The sequence below is a fragment of the Poecilia reticulata genome, chromosome 10 (genome assembly GCF_904066995.2).
Source record: "Poecilia reticulata chromosome 10, P_reticulata-male-v2, whole genome shotgun sequence".
NCBI classification, from domain to species: Eukaryota; Metazoa; Chordata; class Actinopteri; order Cyprinodontiformes; family Poeciliidae; genus Poecilia; species Poecilia reticulata.
Window position 1 is genome coordinate 26,429,020 of NC_088839.1, and position 25,612 is coordinate 26,454,631.

The following is a 25,612-nucleotide window of genomic DNA, read 5'->3' on the forward strand; positions in this document are numbered from 1 at the left end:
CTCCACAACTAATAACACTTACTGGGTGGTCTGATGGCTGTCCCAGTTCATCATAGCTTAATCTTATGACTGGTTTCCTCACTCGCTTAGAGCGTTCTGTAAGGACATGCTCTCCCTCATCACTTTCCCTCTCTTCCCCTTCTAAATCTAGATCAGAGCAGAGCAGTGAGTCTTGATTGTTAGGTGAATTGGGACTTAATCCAGCATCATCAATAGTCTTGTGGGGCAACGTAATCTGAACTTCACTTGTGACTGTAGAGGGTTCTTTAGCTCTCCTCTCTGTTTGTCTCAAAAGTTCTCTCAGGTTGACTTGTAGAGGGACTGCCGTGTTCTTCTCCTCATACTCAGAATCTGAAGAGAGTGCAACATCTTCTTGAGCAACATGCTTGGCAGACTCAGACCGTCTATGTTGGCTCCTAGTGACAGGTTTCCGCACTTGTTCTGTCTCAGCCTCAGCTGGAAATCGGACAAGATGACCAATGGGTAATAGGTGGTTGCGATGCATCGTCTTCTCAACCCCAAGTCCTCTTTCTGGTTTCACCTTGTAGACTGGCAAGTTAGGCATTCTTTCCAACACAATGTATGGCACTGTCCTCCATCTCTCTTTCAACTTGTGCTTACCGGTGACACCAAAGTTCCTCAGAAGTACACGGTCTCCCTCTTCTAGGATCTGCTCTTTCACATGTTTGTCATGTGCCTTCTTGTTTCGTTGGTGATTTTTGTCAGCAGCTTTTGCAGCGAGGTGGTAAGCTTGTTCCAGATCTTTCCGCAGCTTGGATACATATTGGTGGTAAGTTGGGCCTTTCCCTGTCTCATCTGATACTCCGAAGCAGATGTCCACAGGAAGACGAGCCTCCCTTCCGAACATTAGTAGATAGGGCGAATATCCGGTTGCCTCGTTCTGGGTGCAATTATAGGCATGCACCAACTGGCTGATGTTCTGACTCCATCTCTGTTTCTGAGCAGGATCCAGAGTCCCGAGCATGGACAACAATGTTCGGTTAAATCTCTCTGGTTGAGGATCTCCCTGAGGATGGTATGGAGATGTTCTGGACTTTCGGACCCCCAACACTCTCAGTAAATCCTGGATGAGCTTGCTTTCGAAATCCCGTCCCTGATCGGAATGTATCCGTGCAGGAAGTCCATAGTGAACAAAGAAACGTTCACACAGAATCTTGGCCACTGTGAATGCTTGTTGGTCTTTAGCCGGAAACGCCTGAGCGTACCTTGTAAAGTGATCAGTCACAACCAGGACATTTGCATATCCTTTCGAGTCAGGCTCGAGAGAAAGAAAGTCAATGCAGACCAGATCTAGTGGTCCCCGGCTGGTGATCTGATTTAAAGGAGCTGCTCGCTGTGGCAAAGCTTTACGGTTAATGCATCTACCACAGGTTTTCACATACTGCTCCACTTCTGACCCCATCTTAGGCCAGTAGAATCTGTTGCGAATCAGCTCAAGCGTCTTTTCCACTCCAAGATGACCTGATTCATCGTGGAGGGACTTGAGCACCATGGGAACATGTTCTCTGGGTAGAACCAGCTGCAGTACTTCTGTACTAGGTGGTTTATTAATCTTTCTATGGAGCAATCCATCCACCAGCACAAGCTTACTCGCCTCTCTTTGCAGGCAGATGGCCCCAGGGACAGTACACTTCTCAGATGAGAATGCTGGTCCTCCACTTAAGGATTTCTTGACCAGTGAAATCAATGGGTCATGGTCTTGTGCCTTAATCAGATCTGCTCTGCTGATCTGGGTCAAACAACCAAGCTCTAGTCGAGTTGGAAACACATAGCATTCTGGCATGGCAGTGGGAGGGACACATAGAGATTCTGCACAGCTAACTGGTTCAGCAGACTGATCTCTAGATACCTGCTTGCAGAGTGCTCTAACATTGTCAGGTGTTAAACTCCTGAACTCATCTCTGTCATCAGGAACAGGGTTTCGCGACAATGCGTCTGCATCAATATTGCTAGAGCCTGGCCGATACTGCAGAGTGAAGTTATAGGTGGAAAGAGCTGCGAGCCAGCGATGACCTGTGGCGTTCAGTTTGGCGGTGGTGAGTATATATGTAAGGGGGTTATTATCTGTCCTTACAACAAACTCTGCACCATACAGGTAATCGTGGAATTTATCCACCACAGCCCACTTGAGTGCCAGAAACTCTAGCTGATGCACTGGATAGTTCTTTTCCGAAGAACTGAGCTTTCTGCTGGCAAAAGCGACTGGCCTCAGTCCTTCAGGATGCTCTTGGTTTAGCACCGCCCCCAAGCCATTGAAACTAGCATCTATGTGCAGCACATAGGGCTTCGACGGGTCAGCGAACGCCAACACTGGCGCTTGGGTGAGGCATTTCAGGATCTGTTGGAAAGCTTCTGTGCAGCTCCCATCCCATCTTTCTCCAAAAGGTTCACTGACTTTATAGTAAGTTTTCTCAGGAGACTTTGCAGATTTCCACTTCTTTTGAGTTGGTGGATATCCCTTACACAGTTCGGTTAGTGGTCTAATGATAATTGAATAGTTTTTGATGAAACGTCTGTAATATCCACAGAATCCTAGAAAGGACTGGAGTGATGGAAGATCAGTGGGTTCCTTCCAGTGGGCAACAGCCTCCACTTTGCTTGGATCTGTAGCAATGCCTCGTTCAGACACTACGTGTCCAACATGTCACTTGGGGTCTGCAAAACTGGCATTTATCAAGTGACAATTTCAGTCCAATTTCGCCTAAGCGGTCAATAACTTTGAGGAGCCTCTGCTCATGCTCCTCCAAAGTTCTCCCGAAAACAATTAGGTCATCAAGATATACGATAACCTCCAGCATGTGCATGTCCCCAACGGCTTTTTCCATGAGCCGCTGGAATGTTGAGGGAGCACCAGTTATTCCCTGAGGCATTCTTTCGAACTGGAAAAATCCCAAAGGACAAATGAAGGCGGTTTTTTCTTTATCCTCCTCAGCCATCGGAATCTGGTAATATCCGCTCCTTAAATCCAACACTGAGAACCATTTACTTCCAGACAAGCAGTCCAGAGCGTCATCGATGCGGGGCACCGTGTACTGATCGGGAATGGTCCTGCGGTTCAGTGTACGATAATCGACACACATGCGAATGTGTCCATTTTTCTTTCGTGCCAGCACAATAGGTGAGGCATAAGGACTTCTGGATTCTTTGATTATCCCAGCTGCTATAAGCCCCTGGAGATGACGACGGAGGTCCTCTACATCAGCAGGCGCTATACGCCGGGACCGCTCTCTGAACGGGGTGTTGTCAGTTAGCCTTATGTGGTGTTCTACTCCAGATGCTAACCCCACGTCCCACTCCTCTGCTGAGAACACATGGGATCGTTCAGAGAGTTTTTTCCTCAGTCTCTCTTTCCACTCAGTCGGGATAGAGGAATCTTCAAAATTGAATTGAGATGGATCAAGTTTTTTAGGATTCTGTGTCTTGGTGCTTAGAATCTCAGTCACGGTGTCAGCTACATGAAGATGAGCTACTACTGTGCCGATGGGTATGGCAGTTTCTTTCATAGACTCATTGCGCATGAACACCAAAAACTTGTCTTTATCCAACATCTTGGAGAATAAAACTGTGGGCTGCACAAACAAACTTGGTGGGAGTGCATGTGAAGCTGCACGCTCAGAGATGAGAATGCTATCTCCCACTCTCTTCTTTTCAACGACTTTACAGATGGCTATATGCTCACCACCAGCGGGGATCATTAGTGGCCCTGGGCCTACCCATTTAACATCAGCCACTGTAACATTGCTGTGCTTTGTCTCTTTATAGTTCAGATCTACAGGATCTGCGAGTTCTCGCTCTGTTACACCAACTCGTGTAGCATAAATGGTGTCTGAACTGACTGCTTTACGGTTTCTAGGGAGGGACCATACTTTGCTAACATTGGTGCCAATCAGAACTGGAATGGTGTCTGAGCATCGGGGGTCTGGGCATACTAAAGCAAGAATAGGAACTGATTTCCCTTTGTGTGATTTCTTCTCAGAAAATTCCAAGTCTACTTGAATGTAGCCTTTATATGGATAACTGCTCTCAGACTCACTTAAACCCCAGATGGCTAAACCTGACACTGGATGTAGAGGAACATGTGATAAGTGTTCGACATACCAGCTGTCAAAAATGATTGTGACCTGAGAGCCACTGTCCAAGAGAGCAGTGCATGGTGTTCCATTTATTTTAACATGAGCAGTAGCGGGTGGTCCTACTAGTCCTTTGGGCAGGTTACTGGCCTGCAGACTCACAGCGCTCTTCTTCACATTAGCATTTTTCCACTCAGAATGAGGGCTGGTAAATCTTTGACCTGATTTACCCCTCCTTTGTGCTTGAATCAACTTTTGTATGACTTTCGGATAGTTTTCTGGTGACATACATTTAGTAGAAATGTGCCCATCTTCGCCACAACGATAGCAGAAGATGTCACAGGGTTCTCGGTGCATAGCTGCTTTCAGCGTCTCATGACTTGGAGAAGGATCTGAGGAAGTTGGATGGTCTTTTGGTCTTGCAGCCGACTGGACTGACATTACTGAAACTTGTTTTCTCAGCTTTACAACCTCTTTCTTGAGGGCTTGAAGGTTCCCATCCCCTTCCGAGCTGCTTATTTCTGCTGCAGATAGTGGTTCAGGAGGATGTGAATGCTGCGACAGGGACAACGCTTTGAGTTCACTAACCTGTGACCTCAGCTGTTCAACCTCCACAGCCAGATCTTTTGAGTCCATAGCTGCTGCTGCAGTACTTTTGACATGCACAGACTTAGGGGGATTTAATCGACGGCGTGACGCCTCATATTCCTCCTCAATGCGGATCTCATTCAGAAGCTCCAGAAATTTAGGTGGAGAACTCCTCCTCTCTCGTAGCCTGAGACTTAACATCATCATGTCAGATCGTGTGGCACCTTTGATGAGTTGCTCAATACGTGCCTTGTCTTTGGATGAGGGAGGCAGACCCCCTCTCTGGACCACTTTATTTAGAACTCTTTCCATTCTCCTGAGAAACTCTGATAGCTTCTCAGCTGGGTGTTGGCACATCATTCTGAAGGCAAAGTAGAGCTCTTCACCAGTCTCTATTGTGCCAAAGGTGTTTTCAATAACATTTAGATACTCTGCGGGCGTTGCATCAGGGTTGTTAAATCTCACAGCTTGAAGGATCTCCATGGCTGGACCTTTTACACTCTCCATTATCCTCATCTTCTTTTCTCTGTCCGGCTTGTCTGACTCCTCAATCATCAGTTTAGCTTGCTCCAGCCAGTTTTCCAAGGGCTCTTCCCCTGGAGGTGTGGGAAGCACACCGGAAAAGGTTCGAAGTCGTCTGTAGCTGCCATTGTCACTAGTGGGTCTTGAAGTGAGCCGCAAGACATCACCGACTGCTCTGATTATAGCCTCTGGACTAGATGCTTGGAAAAGTGAATTTTGGCTCATTTCTAACTCTGGTGTTTGTGGAGAATCTGTTTCCCTTTGAGCTGTACTCTCTTCCTCCACCCCTGATGGCCCAATGATTTCCCAAGGAGAATCACTACCTTCTGGTATTACCTCAGCAGGAATGGCTTTAGCATTTACTGTTTCCCTGCACTCACAAAGAACTGTCAGGCTTTGAGACACAGGATCAAACATTCTACCTCTAACTCTAACACGTCCAAGAGCTTTGATAGTCTGTAAAGTGTCTTCTATCACACTAACTTCGGTGTCTTCAGGGATATATTTAACCAAAACTGCATGTAATGGATTAATCCCCTCTCCCTTACACCAATGTAGTAACTGAGCCATCCTCTTTTTTTCACCAAAATAAAACACGACAAAAAATTACTAAGGAAAACTGGTCTTCTGCTGTGCTTATCCACAAATATGAAACAACTTTTTAAACTTTCCGTTAGTCTTTAGACTTTACCAAAGTCAGACTGACCTTAGAATGTTTTTTTATCATGTACAGAAAATTACTTACTTTTTTTCTAGTAACTGGTTGTCTGGATATAATACTGTTTCAATGCAAATAAAATCAAATGTATCCCAGCGGTGCCTCCATTTTATTTATGTAGCACCCCACTGCTCCATCACCTGTTCTCAGGGGCAGAACTTTAACTCACTTGTGGGGTGGCTACTTGGGTTCGTGATTTTCAGGTAGATACCACGCAGGTTTACCTCATATGAGTAGCCGTTACTCCACTACTGTTGTCATTCTTTTACCTTCCCAGTAAAATAATCCAGACATCCACGCACAAAGTTGTTTTTTCTTATTTATCTTCAACACACAAACCTGGCTTCTTCTATCTACCCTGAACGTTGGTAGGAATTTAACACACATCAGTCTCTTAACCCCTTATATATATTTACAAACATTAACAGTTCTTAAACTTACACCAACTTCACATTTCAGCATATAACTTTACACATCTCCGCACACAGGGCCCACTCTCACACATACAGTCCAATACCCGTTGACGCTTCCGTTGCAGGCCTGTTGATGTTCGAGTTCGCTGACACGAACGCAAAATCCTTGTTACTGTTCCTCTTGTTGGAACCGGGTGGACCCCAGAAACCGGCTCGCTCCGCCGACGTCCTCACCGTCACCGCTGCTTCGCGAGTCCACTTTCTTTTTTTTTCTTTTCCAATAGCGTCTCCACGCAGGATTCCTGTAGCTTTCTTTATCTTCAGGGAAACGTCCCCGCCATCTTGCTGCGTTACCCAAAAACGGGCTCCGCTGTAGTGTCCTCTAATTAGTAACAGTCCTCGCTTCCCATTACTCAATTGTGAACTATACTTATAATCTTATTTCTAACTCACCAACTATGTTTTACACAAATTCTTTTTCGTAAGGTTCCAATCCCTCTTTCCTTTTTTTTTCTTCCCCTCTCTCCTTCCGCTCTCGTTCTCCTCTCACTTCCCAGAATCCTCTCGTCTCTCTCTTCCCCCCCGTACACTTCACTGCACCTCGTAAATCTCAGTTACTCTCGGACACAGGAAATCATCCCTCTCCGTACTTTACAATAGGTAAATCACCAAAATATACATTTATGTAACTCCATTACCCATTCTTAACCCCAGTTACATATCGGAAGACATAAACCCCCACTTCTTATGGTTCTCCAAACCCCAGGGCTACATTATTATTGTTGTCAATCTTGCTTTTTATATATTGCTTTTAAGAATTTAAAGGGGCAGTATTATGTATTTCTCAGGTACATACATAGTACCCATGTAAGGCACAATCAAGTAACTATGTTAACCTTCAGTTGTTGTAAAAATGCGACATATATCAAACGTGACATAAAAGAAATTTCACTTCACATTGGGCCTCTGTCTCTTTAAAAACTTCTGCTCTTTCTGAAACTCCACTTTCAGTCGGTCATCACTTTATAGCTCCTCCATTAACTCTTTAACAACGTTTTTACCAGCTCCTGTAATGAGCTCAGCAGTTTCCACCAGGTATTTGCTAATTGCTGCTGGCTAGTCTGAAGGAGCTGAGTGGGGAAGGGCTTGGAAACTGCATCTCCGAGGAGGAGTCTTGCTTTGAAGGCGGGGCTAGGTCCACCCAGGCATTTTGACCAGCTGAATGATTGCCATGGTGATTAAAGGATTTCTCAAACATGCATGAAAGAATCAAAATATCCCTTCAGGTATGTTTGTGATGAGGGGATAACATTACAACATGATGTAATTCTCAAAAAATTTAGATTTTTACCTAATACTGCCCCTTTAAAAATGTTTTGTGTGAACCTTTATATCTGTTGCTGCTGTTACATCTGAATTTTCCCTTTGAGGGACAATAAAGGTTGTTTATGTCCTATTCTCTTCCATTTTTTTTATTGAGGAAGATTTTGCTGAAACGAATAGCAAGTCAAAGAAAAAAAAAACAGCAATATTTGGTCATCTGGTTTCAGAACGGCTAATGGTGAATTAACAGTAAAGCTCAAAATGATTGAAACCAACGACAGATTTTGACATAAAATTATTTACATTTAACCAAGAAGTTGAATTTTTCTTAAGTTATCAAAAACAACCTGAAATGAGTATCAATCTAAAAAAACAAGCATTTTACTGAAAAATATTGCTTGGCAATAGTTGTGTACATCTTTCTGAATTTATCTATTATTAGTTAAGAAATTCTTCCTAATTGCTTCAGTCTGTTTCTTTGTCTGTAAGTCTGAACAAACAAACTGCTGGTAGACGGGCGGATCCGTGGATTAAAATATTTGCGTCATCACCTATGTTGTGCCCTGTTTGACCTTACATGACAAAAGACCTGTTCACTTTAATTTATTAGATTTGAGACTTTTTTTTTAGATAGTTTTATTTTTCATTAATCCATTTTGACCAAATACACCCGGAAGTAACTTTTAAGATCAAAATTAAGTCATATTTCAGTCGGGCTTTATAATTAATTCAACTTATCAAACAATTTAAAAACAATTTCAAGTCAATTTACCAAAATAAAAGCTGTTTTAATCTATTTAATCTTGTTCTGACCATCTAAATGAAATAAAACATGCACTTCCCAATCAAACTGATGTGTCTCTTTATAGTTCAAATAAAGATGAAAGCTACAAAAATAACTTAACGTAGCAAACTAATAAGAAGACATCTTATTTTAACCTGAAGCCACATCTTCAGTTCTACAATGTAACTTCAAAACGCTTCCTTTATTCTGTCTCATTTTTTTTACATCTGTTACAAAAGACCAAAAATAATTTTCACAGGATGTCATGAGTTAGCTAACCTTTTTCATAACCATAACGTTAAGGATTTTGTAGTACCACTGATGCTAGCTGTAAATCCTTATGACTTATGGCAGAGCATTAAGCCAAGAGGTCATTTCTGCAAACCGACCATGAGCCCAGACTGCATCGAGCCGGGGAGAAGAGCCATCTGTTGTCCTGCCTTCCACAACAACTCAAATCCAACTAATACCACTCTGTCTAAGCTATGAGGAAGGGAAATCCTTGGAACCCGCTCACAGGGATCCAGACTCTGGTTTAAACGTCTTCAAAGGCATGTGTGAAAATAATCTGATGATTTTTTTTGCCTTGGAAATGGAATTAAATCAAAATGGTAAAAATAATGTAAGATTCTTATACATGAGGCATTGGATTTAGAAGTGAATTTGTAAAATAAGAATCTGAGGCACAAGCCAAATTATTCATGTAAAAATGAAGTTCCCTTCTCTTTTAGAAAATATTGGAAGTAAATACTGCAGTATGCACTTTCCACATTCCTCTTCTTTACTGATTGTATGTTTTTTTTCTTTATAACTTTGTAATTTTGTGTTTTTATTATGTAAAGCACCTTGAACCTCCTCGTTGCCGAAATGTCTTTTACAAATAAAGTTGACTGGTTGATTCTTGTTCGATCAAATAAAATTCACCCTCCAGACTGTTACCGCTTTAGCAATCATTATCAAAAAGCTTAAATGACTTTGGTATGTTTCTGCCTGCCCATTTGTTTATCTATTAGCATATTTAACAATTTCAGAGTTAATATAAAGCACATATAGTTCAAAACCAAATAATCTAAAAATATTCCTGAACTACTTTTACAGTAGAAAATGACCTCTTTCTCGGCCCCTGAGCCTATTCTCTTCGACTTGCACACACAATGATTATTTTTAACTGTGCAGCAGACTAAAACAGTAGTGTTGTAACGAATTAATCAGATTTGCTCCAAAACAGCCGCTGGGTAAGCTGAAGAGAGGGCTCCAAGGTTGGCGGGGGTCACCGTATAAAAGCAAAGCGCACGGCACTGATTGGCATTCGCTCTCCATCAACTGTGACGGATTAGAGAAGGAAGCGGAGAAGAGTCGCTGGTGGAGCCGAAGACACGGTAAGTCAGCTTCTGCACCTTTCAAGACAAAGACTGAGACACAAAGAAGTCCAAATTTATAGACAGTAGACATTTGATGAGTTAAATTTCATTTTGTGACAAGAGAATACCTGAACATCTTTATAAGACAAGATTATGGCAAGCTGAAGTGATGCTTTCTGGGTTATTTTATAAGACTGAACTGCAAACATTAAAAGGAAAGAGACTCTGCAGTGATATTTTAGAGACAAATGTTGAGATTTTTTTTTACTGAACTCACAAGAAAACCATGAATGTCCTCAAATTCCTGTTGCTCCTTCAAGATCTTTTGTCACACATCTTTGCAACCAAACCGCTGTATCTTTATTCTTTGCAGAAAGGATTCTTTGCAGAAAGGTGCAGTCATGTCAAAGTAAGTCAGTTATTTATTAATCTGCTGAAAATTACACAAAAGCTCTGAAATACAGATACTTTAGACTTTATATATAAACACAAAGCATTTGAGAAAAAAAGCTTAATATTTATGTGCTTAAGTGACAGAAATTAGGTTTATTTTGAAATAAAAACAAAAAGCCTTAATACTTCTTGTTCTATTTTTAAGCAGAAGTTGAAAGTAGATTATAATCTGTTGCTTTGTTGTTCACTCAAAGTCAGAAAAAGCAGCTGATGCAGGGATTAAAGATACAAGAACCAAGATAACTGGCTTAACTGTAACATACTGACATCTGATTCGCTCTTGTAACACTTTCGTTATTTTACAATTTTGTAATCATTTGTCCGGGATATAGATAAACCCTTATTAAGGTGGATTATGTGGATTTAATCTTGGAAGAGAGATTTACAAGACAAATGGGGGGATTAAACAGGATTACTTCGCAAATACATGAAAGTGGCAAACACAACTTAAGGATTACGTTGTTGTTTACAGCATATGCACAGAGCAAAGAGATATCAAACTTCAGAGATTTGTAATTGTTTTATTTTTTATACCATTTCTCTTATTGACCTCATGTCAGATTTAACGCAATGTCCAGAATAAAGTCAGAATTGAGCATTTAAGATTTATAATGCAACAGACTAGACTTATAAAGTCACAGATAAAACATGCTTTTGTGTAAAAATAGGCCAACGCTTTCATTTAAATTGCTACAACAATGAAGTTGATTAATAGCTGTAAATAATAGTGAGGTGAAATGATTGATGTTTGCAGTAAAGTTTGATTCATTGTTTTTTCCTTTTGTTTTTCCTTTCAGAGTGTACAAGAAGACCTGCGGGCACGGAACCGTGAGTCGTTTTAAAAATAACGAGGCCACCTTTGGGCTAATAATGCCATTGTTTTTATCTCATTTTCCAGCTTCCACAGTTAAAATTTCCAATATTTAGGAATATTGGCAGAGGACTGACTGTTTTTATTTGTTTCTGCTAGATCGCCTTGTACTTGGGGAAGAGAGACTTTGTGGACCACGTGGATCGTGTCGACGTAGTCGGTGTGTTTTGTGGTTAATGCAACATACTCTCTGCAGTTAAACTCAGAATTATTCATATGCCTGGGAAAATTAGATATAAAATTATTCTCAATCTGTCAAGAAGTTTGTTTCTGCTAGCAAATGAGACTTAAAAGACAATAAAACAAAGTAAAAGTTGCGTCAGTTTTGAAAATTGCAGCATGATGCTACGCCTTCATGATGCAAGGCATTGCATGATCAATGGATTGATTGGAAGAATGTTAGCACAACAGCAATCTTGCTATTATCATTTCTGACCGTCTTTTTGCATGTCTCAACTGGTATTTTGATTATTTACCCTTTAGGGTTGGAAAGCCTCACTGCCATCACCCTCATCTTTTGCGTCTTTCTCAGGTTTTCATGGACTCGAACTGAGCCAATCACAGACTTTAATATTACCTCCATTCAGAAGAGAAATGTTTGTAAAATTAAAGATTATTTTACACCTAAATCTGCCAGGAGTGTGAATAATTTTGGGTTTATATACATCGACATATTCCTTTCAGATGAAATGAAAATAATTTGTTAAATAATTAATCATTTCTTTTTGCAGATGGGATCGTTAAGGTGGACCCTTCTGGTTTAAATGGAAGAAAAGGTAATCTTATAAAAAAGAAAAGAAAAGTGATGTTTAAATATGATACACCAAGATATGCATTTTATTAAACAAGAACAATTGAGTAATAAATCTAAAATTGTATCTACATTTTACAAATGACATTTAAATGTAAATTAAGCTCTAATTTTGTTTCTGTATGTGTATAATATATATATAAATAAGAATATCTTTAGAGTAAGTACAAGTTGCCTTACTTAGTAATTTCGTCACATATAATATACACTTCTGGAAAAATTCAAGAGATCACTTAAAATGATCAGTTTCTCCGATTATACTTTTATAGGTATATGTTTGAGTAAAATGAAAATTGTTCTTTTATTTTATTAACTACTGACAACATGTCTCTGAAATTCCAAACAAAAATTCTGCATTTATTTGCAGAAAATGAGATATGGTCAAAATAATGAAAACGTTGCAGTTGCTTTCAGACCTCAAATAATGCCAATAAGGTTATAATCAATGCATTTAATGAAGATGGACTGGTCCTCATTTTCCGCTGCAGTGTTTGTCTACCTCGCCTGCGCCTTCCGCTATGGAAGTGACGACCTGGATGTTATCGGACTCTCCTTCAGGAGAGACATCTGGATGAAGAAGGTCCAGGTGTATCCGGCTGCCGATGGAAACCCGACTAAGACACCAATGCAGGAATCCCTCCTGAAAAAAGTTGGAGAGCAAGGATGTCCTTTCTCTTTCCAGGTAGCAAATTTCACTTTACAGAATTTAGTATTTTTTCATTACTGTCAACGTTCATAATCTGATCTGCGTTTTTCAGATGCCAACAGATCTCCCATGCTCAGTCTCTTTACATCCAGGGCCGAATGATAATGGCAAGGTACCATAGCCACTCTTCTTTTGCAATATTTTTATGTATTATTTGCCCATGCAAAGCTTGTACTTACGATTTAAACCGACTAGTTTCTGTCGCAGGCCTGTGGAGTGGATTTTGAGGTCAAAGCATACATTGCCAAAGAAGCCAGCAATCCAGACGAAGTCATTGACAAAAAGTGGGTTTTCTGTCTGGTGATTCTATTATTTCATCCTGCAATGCAACAGAACACATGCACACATGCATTAATGCACCTTCACTTTCCCTCAGGGATACCTGCCGCTTGATGATTCGTAAAATACAGTTCGCACCGACGAACAAAGCCGGACCGAAGGTCGAGCTCTCCAAACAGTTTATGATGAGCGACAAACCAATTCACATGGAGGCCTCTCTGGAAAAAGAGGTACACTTACATTTTTATGCTAAGATGTTTAGCATTCTGGAAACTGAATGCTTTGAGTGAGTAACTCCAAAAAAAAACACTATTGTTGTGCTTAAGATTTACTACCATGGAGACCCGATCACTGTCATTCTGAAAGTCAACAACGAAACCTCAAAGACTATCAAAAAAATCAAAGTGTCAGGTAAGAAACACCACAAAGCTGATACTTTTAACTGGTGCAGGATGAAGAAATGTTTTAAAATAAGTAAATAAATGACAGTAGAAATGTTTGTCTTTAGTGGATCAGCTAACAAGTGTTGTCCTCTACTCATCTGACACCTACACCAAGGAGGTCTGCTGCGAGGAGTTTACGTGAGGTTTTACCCATGCATGTTCACAGACATATGGAAGTAACGCATAAAAATATAAGCAAATTAAATACTATTGTTCAGCTCAATGTCTTTATATAGTGCAGATTACCTACAGTGTTGGCTAGGATACTTTATAAGACGAGCAGAAATCTGTTAAAATGCAATATAATTCAGCAATATAGATATTTTTTAATTCTTAAACAATCAAATTCAGTTTACAATGGTAATTGGAAAGATGTATCTGTCTAGGATAGCCAAGCTAATTACACTCACTTCTATGTTATTTGCTATATCTGACATGCTGTCATAGACAAAATAATTAGCATTTTTCACGTTAAAGTTACCAAAAAGGTTACATTTGCATCGCAACTGATTTATTTCCTCTTTATCATACAGAGAGAATATAGCTGCAAACTCTACATTTGAGAAGTCTTATCAAGTTACCCCCCTGCTGTCCAACAACAAGGAAAAACGAGGGCTTGCCGTCGATGGGAAGCTGAAAGACGAGGACACCAACCTTGCATCCACAACGCTGTAAGACAAATCTACTTTCTCACTGAACCAAGGAGCTTAGTGTGTGTCCAGGACAGGTTTTCATCCTCTTAATGAGTGGCACTGATGCAGATATACACTGTGTCATCCACTTAACACAAATCCTCAAGCTCTAAAAAGGTAAACTATTCCTGTCTCCTGGCAGGAGCCAAGGGGAGAAGGAGATGCAGGGAATCATCATCCACTACAAAGTCAAAGTTACTGTATCGACGTCTGGAGGAGGGTAAGGCGTCTCTGAACAGAAAATGTTAAACCACAACCGTTTCCTTGTTGCTCACTCTCCTTCATTGTGTCTCTTTTAAAAAGTTTGCTCGGCGGCCTGACGGGAAGGTAAATAGTTTCCCTCATTTTCTGTCTTCTAATATTTCACATTTCAGTATTTTCCTAACAACAAAGCTTTTCCATTTCAGTGATGTTGTCGTGGAGCTTCCTTTAACTCTGATGTCCCCAAAACCTGCTGGTTAGTGAATATTTTACATCAACTAGCAAATCAAATGTTTAGCGATAACTAACATGACCAATCTCCACTTTTTGTCCCATTTACTGCATGTCGTTGTGGTTCATTGAGCAGAAATGTAAGTACAAAAACTCTTTTTTCTCGTGTAAAAGTAGAATTAGGGGCATGTTCCTGCTTGCTTTTCTCATGTGTGACTGAGTGTTTTATGGACCACAGCTAATTAGATTAAAAGTGTATTTAGCCCAGGTGAGCTCAGTTCAAGTTAGGTGTTCTTCATTCAAGAGTCATGATCATTTCAATACATCAAAATATGGGAAAAAAAGCATCTGTGGTGCAATTACATGTTTTAAATCAAATTTGCATACTTAAAAAAGTATTTGTTTGAAAAATGATTTTACTTGAATATATGCTAAACATAAAAGCTTTGCAACCACTTTAACTAAATGCATTAAATAAATTATAATAATAATAATGGAAAAGAAGCATCATGCATTTTATTGTGAAAATACCAAAAGTCTTTTTTTTTGTAAATATTTTTGTACATATGCTCCATATGATGTTGGTATCCACTTTATTTACAGAACGGATATCGCAGTTGATGCCGTGGAAGCATAAAAAAAGGAAAATCAACAGGGAAAACCAAGGAACTCTTCACCGATGAAGAACACAAATAGCACTGTTTCACACAAGCAAAGCAATGTTCCTATTTTCCATGTACATATAATTTTTTACTGTTAATTACACTCACTGCTCAATTATGGAAAAGTATGTGTAACTTTTTTCTGAGTGTCAATATATTTAACTGGAAAATTGTTAATTGTCCCTTAGTATAGAGTCTGCAGACTCTATAAAAGAAAAATGCAGACCTTAATGTGACATTAATGTGGATTTTTGTGTCATTAGAGCAACGAATAAACTTGCAGCTAAGATAAATGTCTTCTGTTTACAAATAAACAAGTACACTAAAAAAAAACCTGTTCCATTTTATTGTATTCTGGTGTTATTTGATTTAAATTGTATTTAAAGAAAACTCTTATTTTATGGAAATTAAAAATGAAAATAATTTGGTTGCATACTTAGTATAATTATGCATTTGGAAAACCGAGTATTTCTACATATATCAAAATCTCTCTTTATGTGAGATCCACGACTGACTAAATAACTAACTAAAGCAGATAATTAACATTTTAAGCAAAGTTAACAGATGTTAATAATATACATATATTCTGAATATTACCATATTGCTGTTTCTGCCCAGTTGCCGCTTGGTGGCGCTGTTTCACTGTTCTGCGATTAAGAAAACAAAAGCTTCGGTTAGTGCAGGATAAAGATTCTCGGTTTGGTCCCCAGTCTAGACATCACATCACTAGCCGACTCTGCTACTTTAGCTGTATATTTTGTTTTAACAAAATGTCAACCACGACCGGTGGCGGAGAGTTTGGCAACCCTCTGCGGAAATTTAAGTTGGTCTTTCTGGGTGAACAGAGCGGTAAGCGAGGCTCTTTAAATAACTGTTAATGTCAGATTTAAGGAAATGTGGAAAGAAGTGTCAAGATTAGCTTACCAGCTAGCTTCGCGTTAGCTTGTCACTCGCTGACAAGATAAAGTTGCACATCAGCATCACAAACTAACAGTGATATATTATTTTAAATAAGTAGGTGAAGGCGTTTTTAAAATGTTCGCGAGTAGAAATGATGAGAAAGATGATAAACTTTTGTTTTTTCGACATTGGTGATGTCATTGAGTAGCTAAGTTCTCCTGCTAAGCTAGCCAAACACCTTACAGTTGGACAAAATAACAAACTATAATGGAAACAGCTTTGATGTGTCGATTAACTCAAAAGTAATTAATGCCATGTTGTCTAACTAAATCAAACATGTAGTTAATTCCTAATGTACTATCCCACCAGTTTAATGGTAGCTAGCACAGCACTGTAAGAAGCAGTTTGTTAGCCAACTGTACTAGAAACGTTATTTAATAATGGCGTCTTTACTGCCCGCGTCAGACTTTTGAGAGTTTTACAGTTATTTGAGGAATATTTCATGTTTCTAATAGTGTCTCTGTAAGTCAGCAAGATAAATGTTTTGTATATTTATTAGCTACATTAGCACATAGCTAATAATTAGCTGGTAGCATTTGCCAGAGCCACGTCGCCCAGTGTGTGCTAACTAGTCGGCCTCCTCCTCGCCGGTTATCCTTGGTCCTTTGGGGCAGACACTCTCAACCGCAATATTAATATTTGAAATATTTTTGATTGCTTTATCTTTAGAGTGGCGTATTGCGGAACATTTATCCCAAGTTTAGCCATTTAAATTTTCCAAATTTTGTGGCTCCACCCTTATTGCCAGCTCAGCGTGTGGGTTCAGCAGTTCACTCCCCATCGCTGCTGAATTTACTCCCCAAATGCTGTCACCGATATTGCTAGATCTCGCGAGAGAAACAATCAACCAGCTCTATGAAAACAAGCCCAAAAAAAGCCCGATACATTGTGTAAAAACAGAGGCCGCTTGTAAGCAGCATCAATGCATGCATTTATAGTGGCATTGCACATAAGCAGCAACAAAATTATGCAAAACACTGGGGTCTGGTGTGAGTGTGTTTGGGGTGTGCCGAGTTAACTCTTGGCAAGAACAAACCAGCAATCGTGTTTTGCTTTATTGTTGGAAACTGGGAGAGAATCACTGGGTTTCAGTCAGAAAGAAAACCAAGCCCAAATTAGCAGCTTCACGTTCAAAAAGGTCCTGTCTTCTTTAAAAACGACGGCACAAGAAATATATGTCTGGTCTCTATTTTAACAGCATGATTTGGGTTTTGTTGTTTTACCTGAATTTTTCAACTGTCACTAAATTGTGTGTGAAATTGTGTGTTTATCTGTACAGTTGGGAAGACCTCACTCATCACCAGGTTTATGTATGACAGTTTCGACAACACTTACCAGGTAAATTAAAAACTACGCATGGTTTGAATGTTTTTACTGATTATCTGACTTGCTGTGGAAAAAATGGTAATCCAAGGCTATGTTCACACAGCAGGCAAATTAAATCCAAATACAAAAAATCTGATTTGAAAATTAAAATGAAGTAGGGCTGTTGTAAAAGAATATTTTAGTATCGATTACTCTTACAATTGGTTGAGTAGAAGGGAAGAGAGAGAAAGAAAGTATTTGCATTGTAGAAAACCAGTCCTCATGCTGACACATTTTAATAAAATATAACACTTTCTTTTTTATCTGCAGTGTTGGATGAGAAATATGTTAATTTCCTAAGCATGTTAATAGATTGTGCTAATTTACACCATTCTTCTCTTACAGGCAACAATTGGTATTGACTTTTTGTCAAAAACCATGTACCTAGAAGATCGCACGGTAAGCCCTGTGTTTTCTGCTCTCATCACTCCCACTGGTAGAGTTCTTTAGCTCCAAGAAAAAAGCATGCATCTGCTCTCTGTTCAGTAGCCACCATTTATTTCCATTTCATCATTTCACATTTTGGTGTTGCACTGTCCTAGATTTTTGTTATTCATTTTGATTTGTGAAAAAAAAATAAAAAATTGTGATCACATTTTTTAGTTCCCATCGTTACGTTTCAAAACATTTTTGTTTCCTTTCCATCCCCTGGCTTGCTCATGAAATTCACCCACACATGGTGCCGCGTTTGTATCACGGCTGGCCACAGATTCGGCTGCAGCTCTGGGATACAGCCGGACAAGAACGTTTCCGCAGCCTCATCCCCAGTTACATCCGCGACTCAGCGGCTGCTGTGGTGGTTTATGACATAGCCAGTAGGTATCATGGCCTTGCCTCTTTCATTGTCCTTCGCTTATGACGTGGAAGGGCAAAAAATCCCAGCATTTGGAGTAATAAATAATTTTCAAGACTGTTTGCATCAGCTGTGATTCTAAAGCAAAGCCTCTGACAGCTGTTTTAAATCTGGCTGATAGAATAAGTGTCTTATCAGCGTCGCTTCACGGGCTCGGATAAAGAACAATCCAGCCGGGTTTTCTTTCACATGTCCTGTATGCATAACAGTCGTCATCTCTGAGCTTTCTGCACTTAAACGATTCCTCGCCGCCGCTTCATAAAAATTTTCTCCGCCGCTTCACTAGCAGACCTTTGATGTCTGTCCCGTTCTCCACCTTGTTGTTCTTTCCTGGGCTTTCTTTATTCTTTACTCTTATTGTCCTCTTCTCCCGACGTTCCAATCCTCAGGTCCGGCTCCAGCTTTGGGACACTGCTGGACAGGAGCGCTTTCGTAGCCTAATTCCCAGCTACATCCGTGACTCTACCATTGCTGTGGTTGTTTATGACATCACCAGTGAGTCAGGGCTGTGCTTATAACTTTCCTGTTGGGGCCGAGAGCTATTGGACGGAAGCTGTTTTGTGTCTTATCTATTCTAATTTCTGCAATATTTTCAGAACTTTTCTCTCTGTATGTTTATATTTCATCTCTAAAATATTTCTGCTCATTAACACGACTTCCAGCTTTCATAAAATCGATCTGGCTTTTGTCCTGAAGTGAAACAACAACAACAACCAATGCTTATGTTTAAATAGGTGTAGAAGAACACACTTTGTGACTTTTGGATTTGCAGGAGCTAATGTGAACAGTAACTTTGTTTTGTTTTTATTTGCAGATCTTAATTCTTTCCAGCAAACCTCCAAATGGATTGATGATGTGAGGACAGAGAGGGGAAGTGATGTAATTATTATGCTTGTTGGAAACAAAACAGACTTGGCAGATAAAAGGTACACAGTCATGACAACATTAGTATTTTATTAGCTCCATGTCATATTTGCATCAGGTAATTTTGTCGAAGCAAAATCTTGAATTACACAACTCTGAGTCAGAGATTTTTGGATTTTAAAGAATTTTTACAAAATGTGGGGGTTTTTCTCACTAATTCACTCTGTAGGCTCGCTATCTTATTTGACATGCATTACATTGTTATACAGCTTCTGATTATTTAATTTAATTTACAGTCAACTCTATGACAGAGTGTTTGGACCAGGCTAAGATTCTTCTTTTTTCTTTTGTTATGAGAATAAAGTTGTAATTTTACCAGAACACAGTTGAAATATTAAGAGAATAAAGAATTTAATAGAAATACTTAATTTTTTAACACATCAGAATTAAATTATCAGCAGCAGGATTTTGAAACGATCATGGATTTACTGAGTTGGTCATGTTGATCTTGACAACTTTATCATTTGTTTTCTCATTAAAACAACTTTTTCTGGTAAAATTGCGTCTTTATTCTGCTAATATTATGCCAATATGCTCATAATTAAACATAAATGCTTGTAGCCTGGCCTTAGTATTTCATCATACAACTCACACAAGAGATGATTGAAATAAAAAAACACTTTTTTTAAGTATTTTCAGTCATTTGCTATTTCTATTTTAGAAAATAACTATTCAACTATTCAAAGTATTGTAGATTTTGTTTTTAAGCCATATTGCCCAGCCCTACTGTGTGTGTTGTATTGATATAATATTTAAGTTTCACTCATTAAACTGAAATGTAATTTATTTAGAGCCAGTTGTTTAGCAGTAAATGACGTTTGCCAAAGCCTGGGATCCCTGCGTTCTTCCCTTCAGTTTGTCTTCACCCAGTTGTTCTATTTTTTTTTATTACTGGTTCAAGTATTTTTTATTTTGTATATTTTGAGCATATTTCTGTTCTCCCCCTTTGTTTTTATACTTTTTTTCACTGCCATACTTATGATTTCCATGTCTGTTATGTTTTGTTTTGATCCTTGTCATTTTGATTTTGCTTTTTTCTTTCGTTTCCATGCATGTTTATCCCTCAACACTCCTCTCCACCATATTTTTGCTCCCCGCTTTTTCCTCCCTGGGACCATGGCAGGCAAGTTTCTGTTGAGGCGGCAGAGAGGAAAGCGCGTGAGCTCAATGTGATGTACATAGAGACCAGTGCCAAGGCGGGCTATAACGTCAAACAGGTTGGTGTTCAGCAGCTGCAGGTGCAACCCTGAAACGGTTCTGAACGGATCGTAACGTGTCGTAGGGCAGGGAGACCCGCCTGTGATTTCCAGGATGTAAAGCCCTCCATGTTTTCCTTTAATTGTTTGACTTCAATTTTCAGCTTCACCTCTTTTTGTCTGTCCCAGTTGTGAACTAATCCCTTATGTTGAGCTCTTCTTGTTTCCTCATTTCTTCTCCTTTTGGTTCTTCCTCTTTGCGATGTTTCTTTCCATATCTTTCTTTTCGTCCATCTCCCCACCTCTGCTTCTGCCGGAGCAGACAGATCACCACGGAGGAGGGCGAGCAGAGAGCTAAGGAACTGAATGTCATGTTCATTGAAACCAGCGCAAAGACTGGCTACAATGTCAAACAGGTAGCATATCTGTTTCTTCAGGCTAGTTCTGCTCTCACAGTCAACATGTAACTCCTCCCATCACCGTTTCCTCTGACGCCACAGCTTGGCTCGTGCTTGTCTTGTCGTGCAAAGCTTGTGATCTTGTATCTGTTTCCTTTCCACTTCAGCATATTTTGCTGTTAGAGGTTCTACTATCATTTTCTCTGGTGCACTGATGCATTGGTATTTTGGCTGGTTTGACTTTCCAGAAAGAAGGAATCGCTCTAAATACAGCTAGAGCCAAATGTCAACTAAACAAATAAACAAAACTTGACCTTAAATCAGACTGTTTTAGGTTACTGAAGTTTACCAAAATTATTTCATTTTACTAACTGCTAAAATGAGACAGTTTCTATTTTCTAATTCAAACATTTCTATGCAGTTCCATAGAACTGAGTGAAACATGTTGGGTATTTTTCCAGAAGCCTCTCTCAATAGTTTGCTGGAGTTTTGGCCCATTCCTCCTGACTGAACTGGTGTAGCTCAGTCAGGTTTCCAGACTCTCACAACTCTTCATCTCTTTCTGAAGTGACTGCGATCAGGACTTTGTGACGAACTCCACACAACACAGACCAAGCTTCCCCTCTCCTCCTTTAAATGTAGCAATAGCCATTAAGGCCAGACAATATATTTTTTACTTGATACCCAAAAAAAGCATCCAAAAATAAAGTTTTTGTCTTTTAGCACAGTTGGAAACTGTAATCTGGTTATTTTTTATATTGCTTATGGAGTAATGGCTTCTATTTTATGAGTGTATAATTATTTTAAGAGACCAACGTGGAAACTTCAGGCATCTGGGGGTCGACTGTTCTCTTCCTGATATGTTGGCTGGTTTAATTTCCTGTTCAAGTCACACAACTTAAATGTTGTGAATTAAATGGACATATACAAACCTGTGACATAATCACCTTGGTTTTACCAGGTAAATTAATTTAAAGTATTATATACTATAAAACCTTTTAGTTTTAAAGAAAGTAAGGAAAGATTTCTCTTACTACTGTAGCATTTGCCAAGCAGAAACGTATATATTTTTAATTCAAATGGTCCTAAAACGGTCAACGGTCTGATTTAATGTCGGAAAGGGAGAAAGAAGATGATGTTTTTTTGGGGGTTTTTATATGTAAATATGAGATTCCAGCTGCATTTCTGTAAAGTTGAAAACTTTTTTTTATGTTTTGGGGGATTTGTAGCAAAGAAACTAAAAGAAACTGTTCTTAAATAAATAATGCCATGTTGTTGTTATCAAAATAAATTATGAACAGTGTAATTATAAAAAGTTTGTGGTAAAACTGTAACATTAGTAACTGTACTTTTGGTAAATATGCTGTTTGACACATTTAGGAGATCTCTGCATGTGATTTTTATTTTTTTTAAGGTAAATTGCTCTGAATTTCTGGTGTGAAACTATCTTCTAATGTTCTGCTTTCATCCTTCTAGTTTGGTTTGCATGTTCATTTTAATATGATGGCTAAAAGATTTTCATTTAATAGCAGATTCTCTAAAAAAATTTAGGAAAGTTGTGTGAAATTCCCCTAAAATATTTTTCTGAGTCTACAGAAGAATGATAGTATTGTTACCATTTGTATAAAATCACCAGAAACATCATCATATTAAAACTCGCTGAGCAACCTGAATTTATTGAATTTTGAAAGATGAGTAGCAAATTGGATTTCCATTTAATTTTTAAGCTTCGACAGTGTCGGCAGTAGTTGGTTCTAAATGTGATTTATGTGTTTGGTTATTTAATTGACTTTGTTTTGCAGCTGTTCCGACGTGTCGCTGCTGCGTTGCCCGGGATGGACAGCACACCAGAGAAAAGCAAAGAGGACAGTATCCTTTTCATGATACTTTCCACAAAACAATCATCATAACATGCACAACATATTTTACAGAAAACGTGGCGATAAGCAACCTTTTTGTGAAAACATGTTTCCTTCCCCTTAATTAATCCGGGAGTAATTTACTGCAGCAGTTTTAGGCTGATATTTCAAATTCAGGTTCAAAGATACTTTGTTAATGTTGTAACTCATTAATTTAGATTCTTCAGAGCTGAAGAATATAGTTACTCTTTTAGTTGTAATTCAGTTTGGATATGGATAGTCATCATCTTGTCTAAATTTAAGAAGTAGTTTTTGAAAAAATAAGTTTTGATGGTGGCTACCACTTGGTGGGTACAGCCCAGCATTATATAATATTAAAATGAATTGATTTGTATAGCGTTTTTTAGGACACTCAAAGAAACTTTACAGTAAATTCAGTCATTCCCATTCACACATATTTATTTATTAATATTTTGTTGCTGAGTTTGGCCCAAATGCTTCATTTTATGGCTTTAAATCAAGTAATCTGCAAACATTTTAAGAAATAACCATAAAAAACATTACTTTGAAACGTTTTCATGAGAAGCTCCTTTTTTTCCACAGATTATCTTTAAAAAGGGGACTCTTATTTTGAAGAGTATTGAGAAACTTCACTCAAAGTGGCTTTTTAAAAAATTAGGTAAGATAAGGACACAAGCAAAATTACCCAATATGCAACGGTCCAACCAGATGGGTGGCGTTTAAAACCCAGAGGTTGGGTCAGATGATGTGATAAAGTGTGCTCTTGAGAATCTGAGTCATGGTTGCTTAACTCAGCTTCTCCCAGTGATCGACATCAAATTGGAGAAACAGCCAGAGATGACTGTGACCGAGAGCAGCTGCTCCTGCTAGTACACCTCGCCCCACCCAGCCTGTTTCCTCCCCACCAACAGCTTGTCTCTCAGTGGCCACTCTCCACCCATGGCACCCTGCCACTGGGACGGAGGACCTATCTTTTTATTTTTTTTATGGTTTGGTTTTTGTTTTCCTCCTCTTCTCAACTCAGTGACTTTTCAGAGTAACCGTGTGGATGTGCATTACTGTAATGAATCTGATTATCTTGGGGAATATAGTTCAGAAACAAATGTTTAAAAACGACAAATAAGTTAAACCTGTTCAGATTTTCATCCAGTTGCATGGCATTATATAGGACTGCAGACTGACATAGCTAACTGCTCTTGACTTTATGCACAGTCCAGGATGTTAGTGCTGTTTCTCTCGTTGTTGTAAAGTTGCTTTGGAATATGTAAATGACTGCGAGGTTTAATTCTCAGCCCCTTTTTATTATTTTTATTTAAGGAAGAAACGTTTTATCTCTCGGACAGATCATTTTTTCATATTTCCTGTCACATTTTGAGGAAGTACAAACATAACTGTACATCATTTCAAGCCATGATCTATCTGACTAAACTTAGGCTTTCACATTAAAGACAAGTGGAGCAGTTTTCTCTCTCTCTCTCTCTTTCTCTCTCTCTCTCTCTCTGTCAAAGCTGCCAAATTCACCAGTTGTGACCAAATCAGTCAAAATTTAAAAGGACGAGTTAAAAAGTAATGAGGGAGTTTCATGAAAGGGAAATATTTGGTTACTAACCCTAAGCTGTGCGTTAAAACTCTATCAGCTTTCAGTGTTGTTAAATTTGCTGCCCGCATACTAACGTTACACATCTGAGGAAGCTACTGGTGGAGAGTCTGGTCGCTCTGTGAGGTAGCTGCCACGTCACCGATAGTTCGTGTTGTGCTGATCACACTATTGTAAGAACATGCAGCATGCTCACCATGCAGGATTTCTATGGATAAGAACACAGATGCCTTGCTTGTTTGTTCACCATGTTGTGCACTGAATCAAGCCACAATATTGTAAATTATCAGAGGAGCCTGTTGACTGGTTCATGGCTTCACTAGTTGTTTTTGTAGAGTTGTTAGGTAGATAGACGTCCTCAGATACGGCTTACTAACACCCTCGCTGTAAAAAAATAAAAATAAACGGTGCACAGAAGTTAGTTGCAGCATCCTTTATTGTGTTGCTATTGCCTGCGTGGGACCGTTTTGGTTTTATGCATTTATTTATTTTGTAACTTGGACTTACAGATGACCTTCTTGAGCTTGACCAAAAGTACAGACGCTGCCACGCATGTTGGAGGTTTGCTTTATTTATTGTGTCTCCGCTAGAGCTCCGCGTAAAGGTGGCATTTATAAGTCGGCACCGCTTCAACACACACACACACACACACACACACACACACACACACACGGTCTATTAATAAAATTAACTAGCCAGAGCACAACAAAGGACACTGGTCATTTGATGTTGCTTGTTTGGGATTGTGGGCGTTTTGAAACGGACTCGAAGGTTTTAGGTATTTATTTACTTCACGAACAAACAGTTTATCTTGAGCAGCTCTTCTATTACTTCTCACTGACTAAATACTCAGCTTTGTGCTATTCTGAATTGTGTCTGTCTATTTGAAATATGATGTCTACTCGTGTTTAGCAATGTTTGTGTGAATAATGTACTATTACTTATCTTATGTATAAAAAGGAGAGTTACTGAAACACAAGTGTAGGCCTATCACATGGAATAAAATAAAGATATTTCACCAAAATGTAAAATTTGTCATGTCCTTGTTGGTAAAAAAAAAAAAAAAAAGTGCTGTCATAACCAGCAAACTATGACATGCTTTATCAATTCCTGGTTCCTGTTTCCAATAATAAATTGTGGCACCTGAATTGAATGTGAAAAACCTGTCCTGTGTGGGTGTGTGACTGAAACTACTCACTGAGTCAATGGTATGAAGTTTTACAACAGAGGGGAGTGGCTATGAACACCAGCTTTCCTCCTTCTGAATGAATTTCAACTTGTAGAATCAAT

General features: G+C 39.1%; 2 protein-coding genes and 1 long non-coding RNA gene across 7 annotated transcripts; 2 read left to right on the plus strand and 1 right to left on the minus strand.

The window, feature by feature from the left end:
* Nucleotides 1-9,728: 9,728 nt before the first annotated feature.
* arr3b (arrestin 3b, retinal (X-arrestin)) lies at nt 9,729-14,944 on the plus strand. Of its 2 annotated transcripts, none has more exons than XM_081611782.1 (15): nt 9,729-9,818; nt 10,174-10,209; nt 11,051-11,081; nt 11,224-11,284; nt 11,856-11,900; nt 12,424-12,617; nt 12,694-12,753; nt 12,849-12,925; nt 13,018-13,150; nt 13,247-13,331; nt 13,429-13,501; nt 13,897-14,034; nt 14,198-14,275; nt 14,359-14,382; nt 14,463-14,937. In XM_081611782.1, exons 2-15 carry the CDS (start codon nt 10,202-10,204, stop codon nt 14,515-14,517), a joined length of 1,062 nt encoding a protein of 353 aa, XP_081467908.1. In that variant the 5' UTR covers nt 9,729-9,818; nt 10,174-10,201; the 3' UTR covers nt 14,518-14,937. The 2 variants fall into 2 exon arrangements, with proteins under 2 accessions (XP_081467908.1, XP_081467909.1); XM_081611783.1 differs by having other exon boundaries at nt 9,779-9,818; nt 12,837-12,925; nt 14,463-14,944.
* Nucleotides 12,741-16,935, minus strand: LOC103471622 (uncharacterized). The gene is made up of 3 exons (XR_534688.3): nt 16,074-16,935; nt 15,747-15,796; nt 12,741-12,960 (listed from the first exon to the last, which is right to left on the minus strand). It is a non-coding gene; the product is annotated as an uncharacterized LOC103471622 (long non-coding RNA).
* rab41 (RAB41, member RAS oncogene family) lies at nt 15,814-25,353 on the plus strand. 4 transcript variants are annotated; one of them, XM_008420753.3, is made up of 8 exons: nt 15,814-15,998; nt 17,389-17,447; nt 17,820-17,873; nt 18,184-18,289; nt 19,142-19,253; nt 20,375-20,468; nt 22,648-22,714; nt 23,531-25,353. In XM_008420753.3, exons 1-8 carry the CDS (start codon nt 15,920-15,922, stop codon nt 23,593-23,595), a joined length of 636 nt encoding a protein of 211 aa, XP_008418975.1. In that variant the 5' UTR covers nt 15,814-15,919; the 3' UTR covers nt 23,596-25,353. The 4 variants fall into 4 exon arrangements, with proteins under 4 accessions (XP_008418975.1, XP_008418974.1, XP_008418973.1 ...); XM_008420752.3 differs by lacking the exon at nt 20,375-20,468 and adding an exon at nt 20,770-20,863 and having other exon boundaries at nt 15,817-15,998; XM_008420751.3 differs by lacking the exon at nt 18,184-18,289 and adding an exon at nt 18,717-18,822 and having other exon boundaries at nt 15,818-15,998.
* Nucleotides 25,354-25,612: the final 259 nt, after the last annotated feature.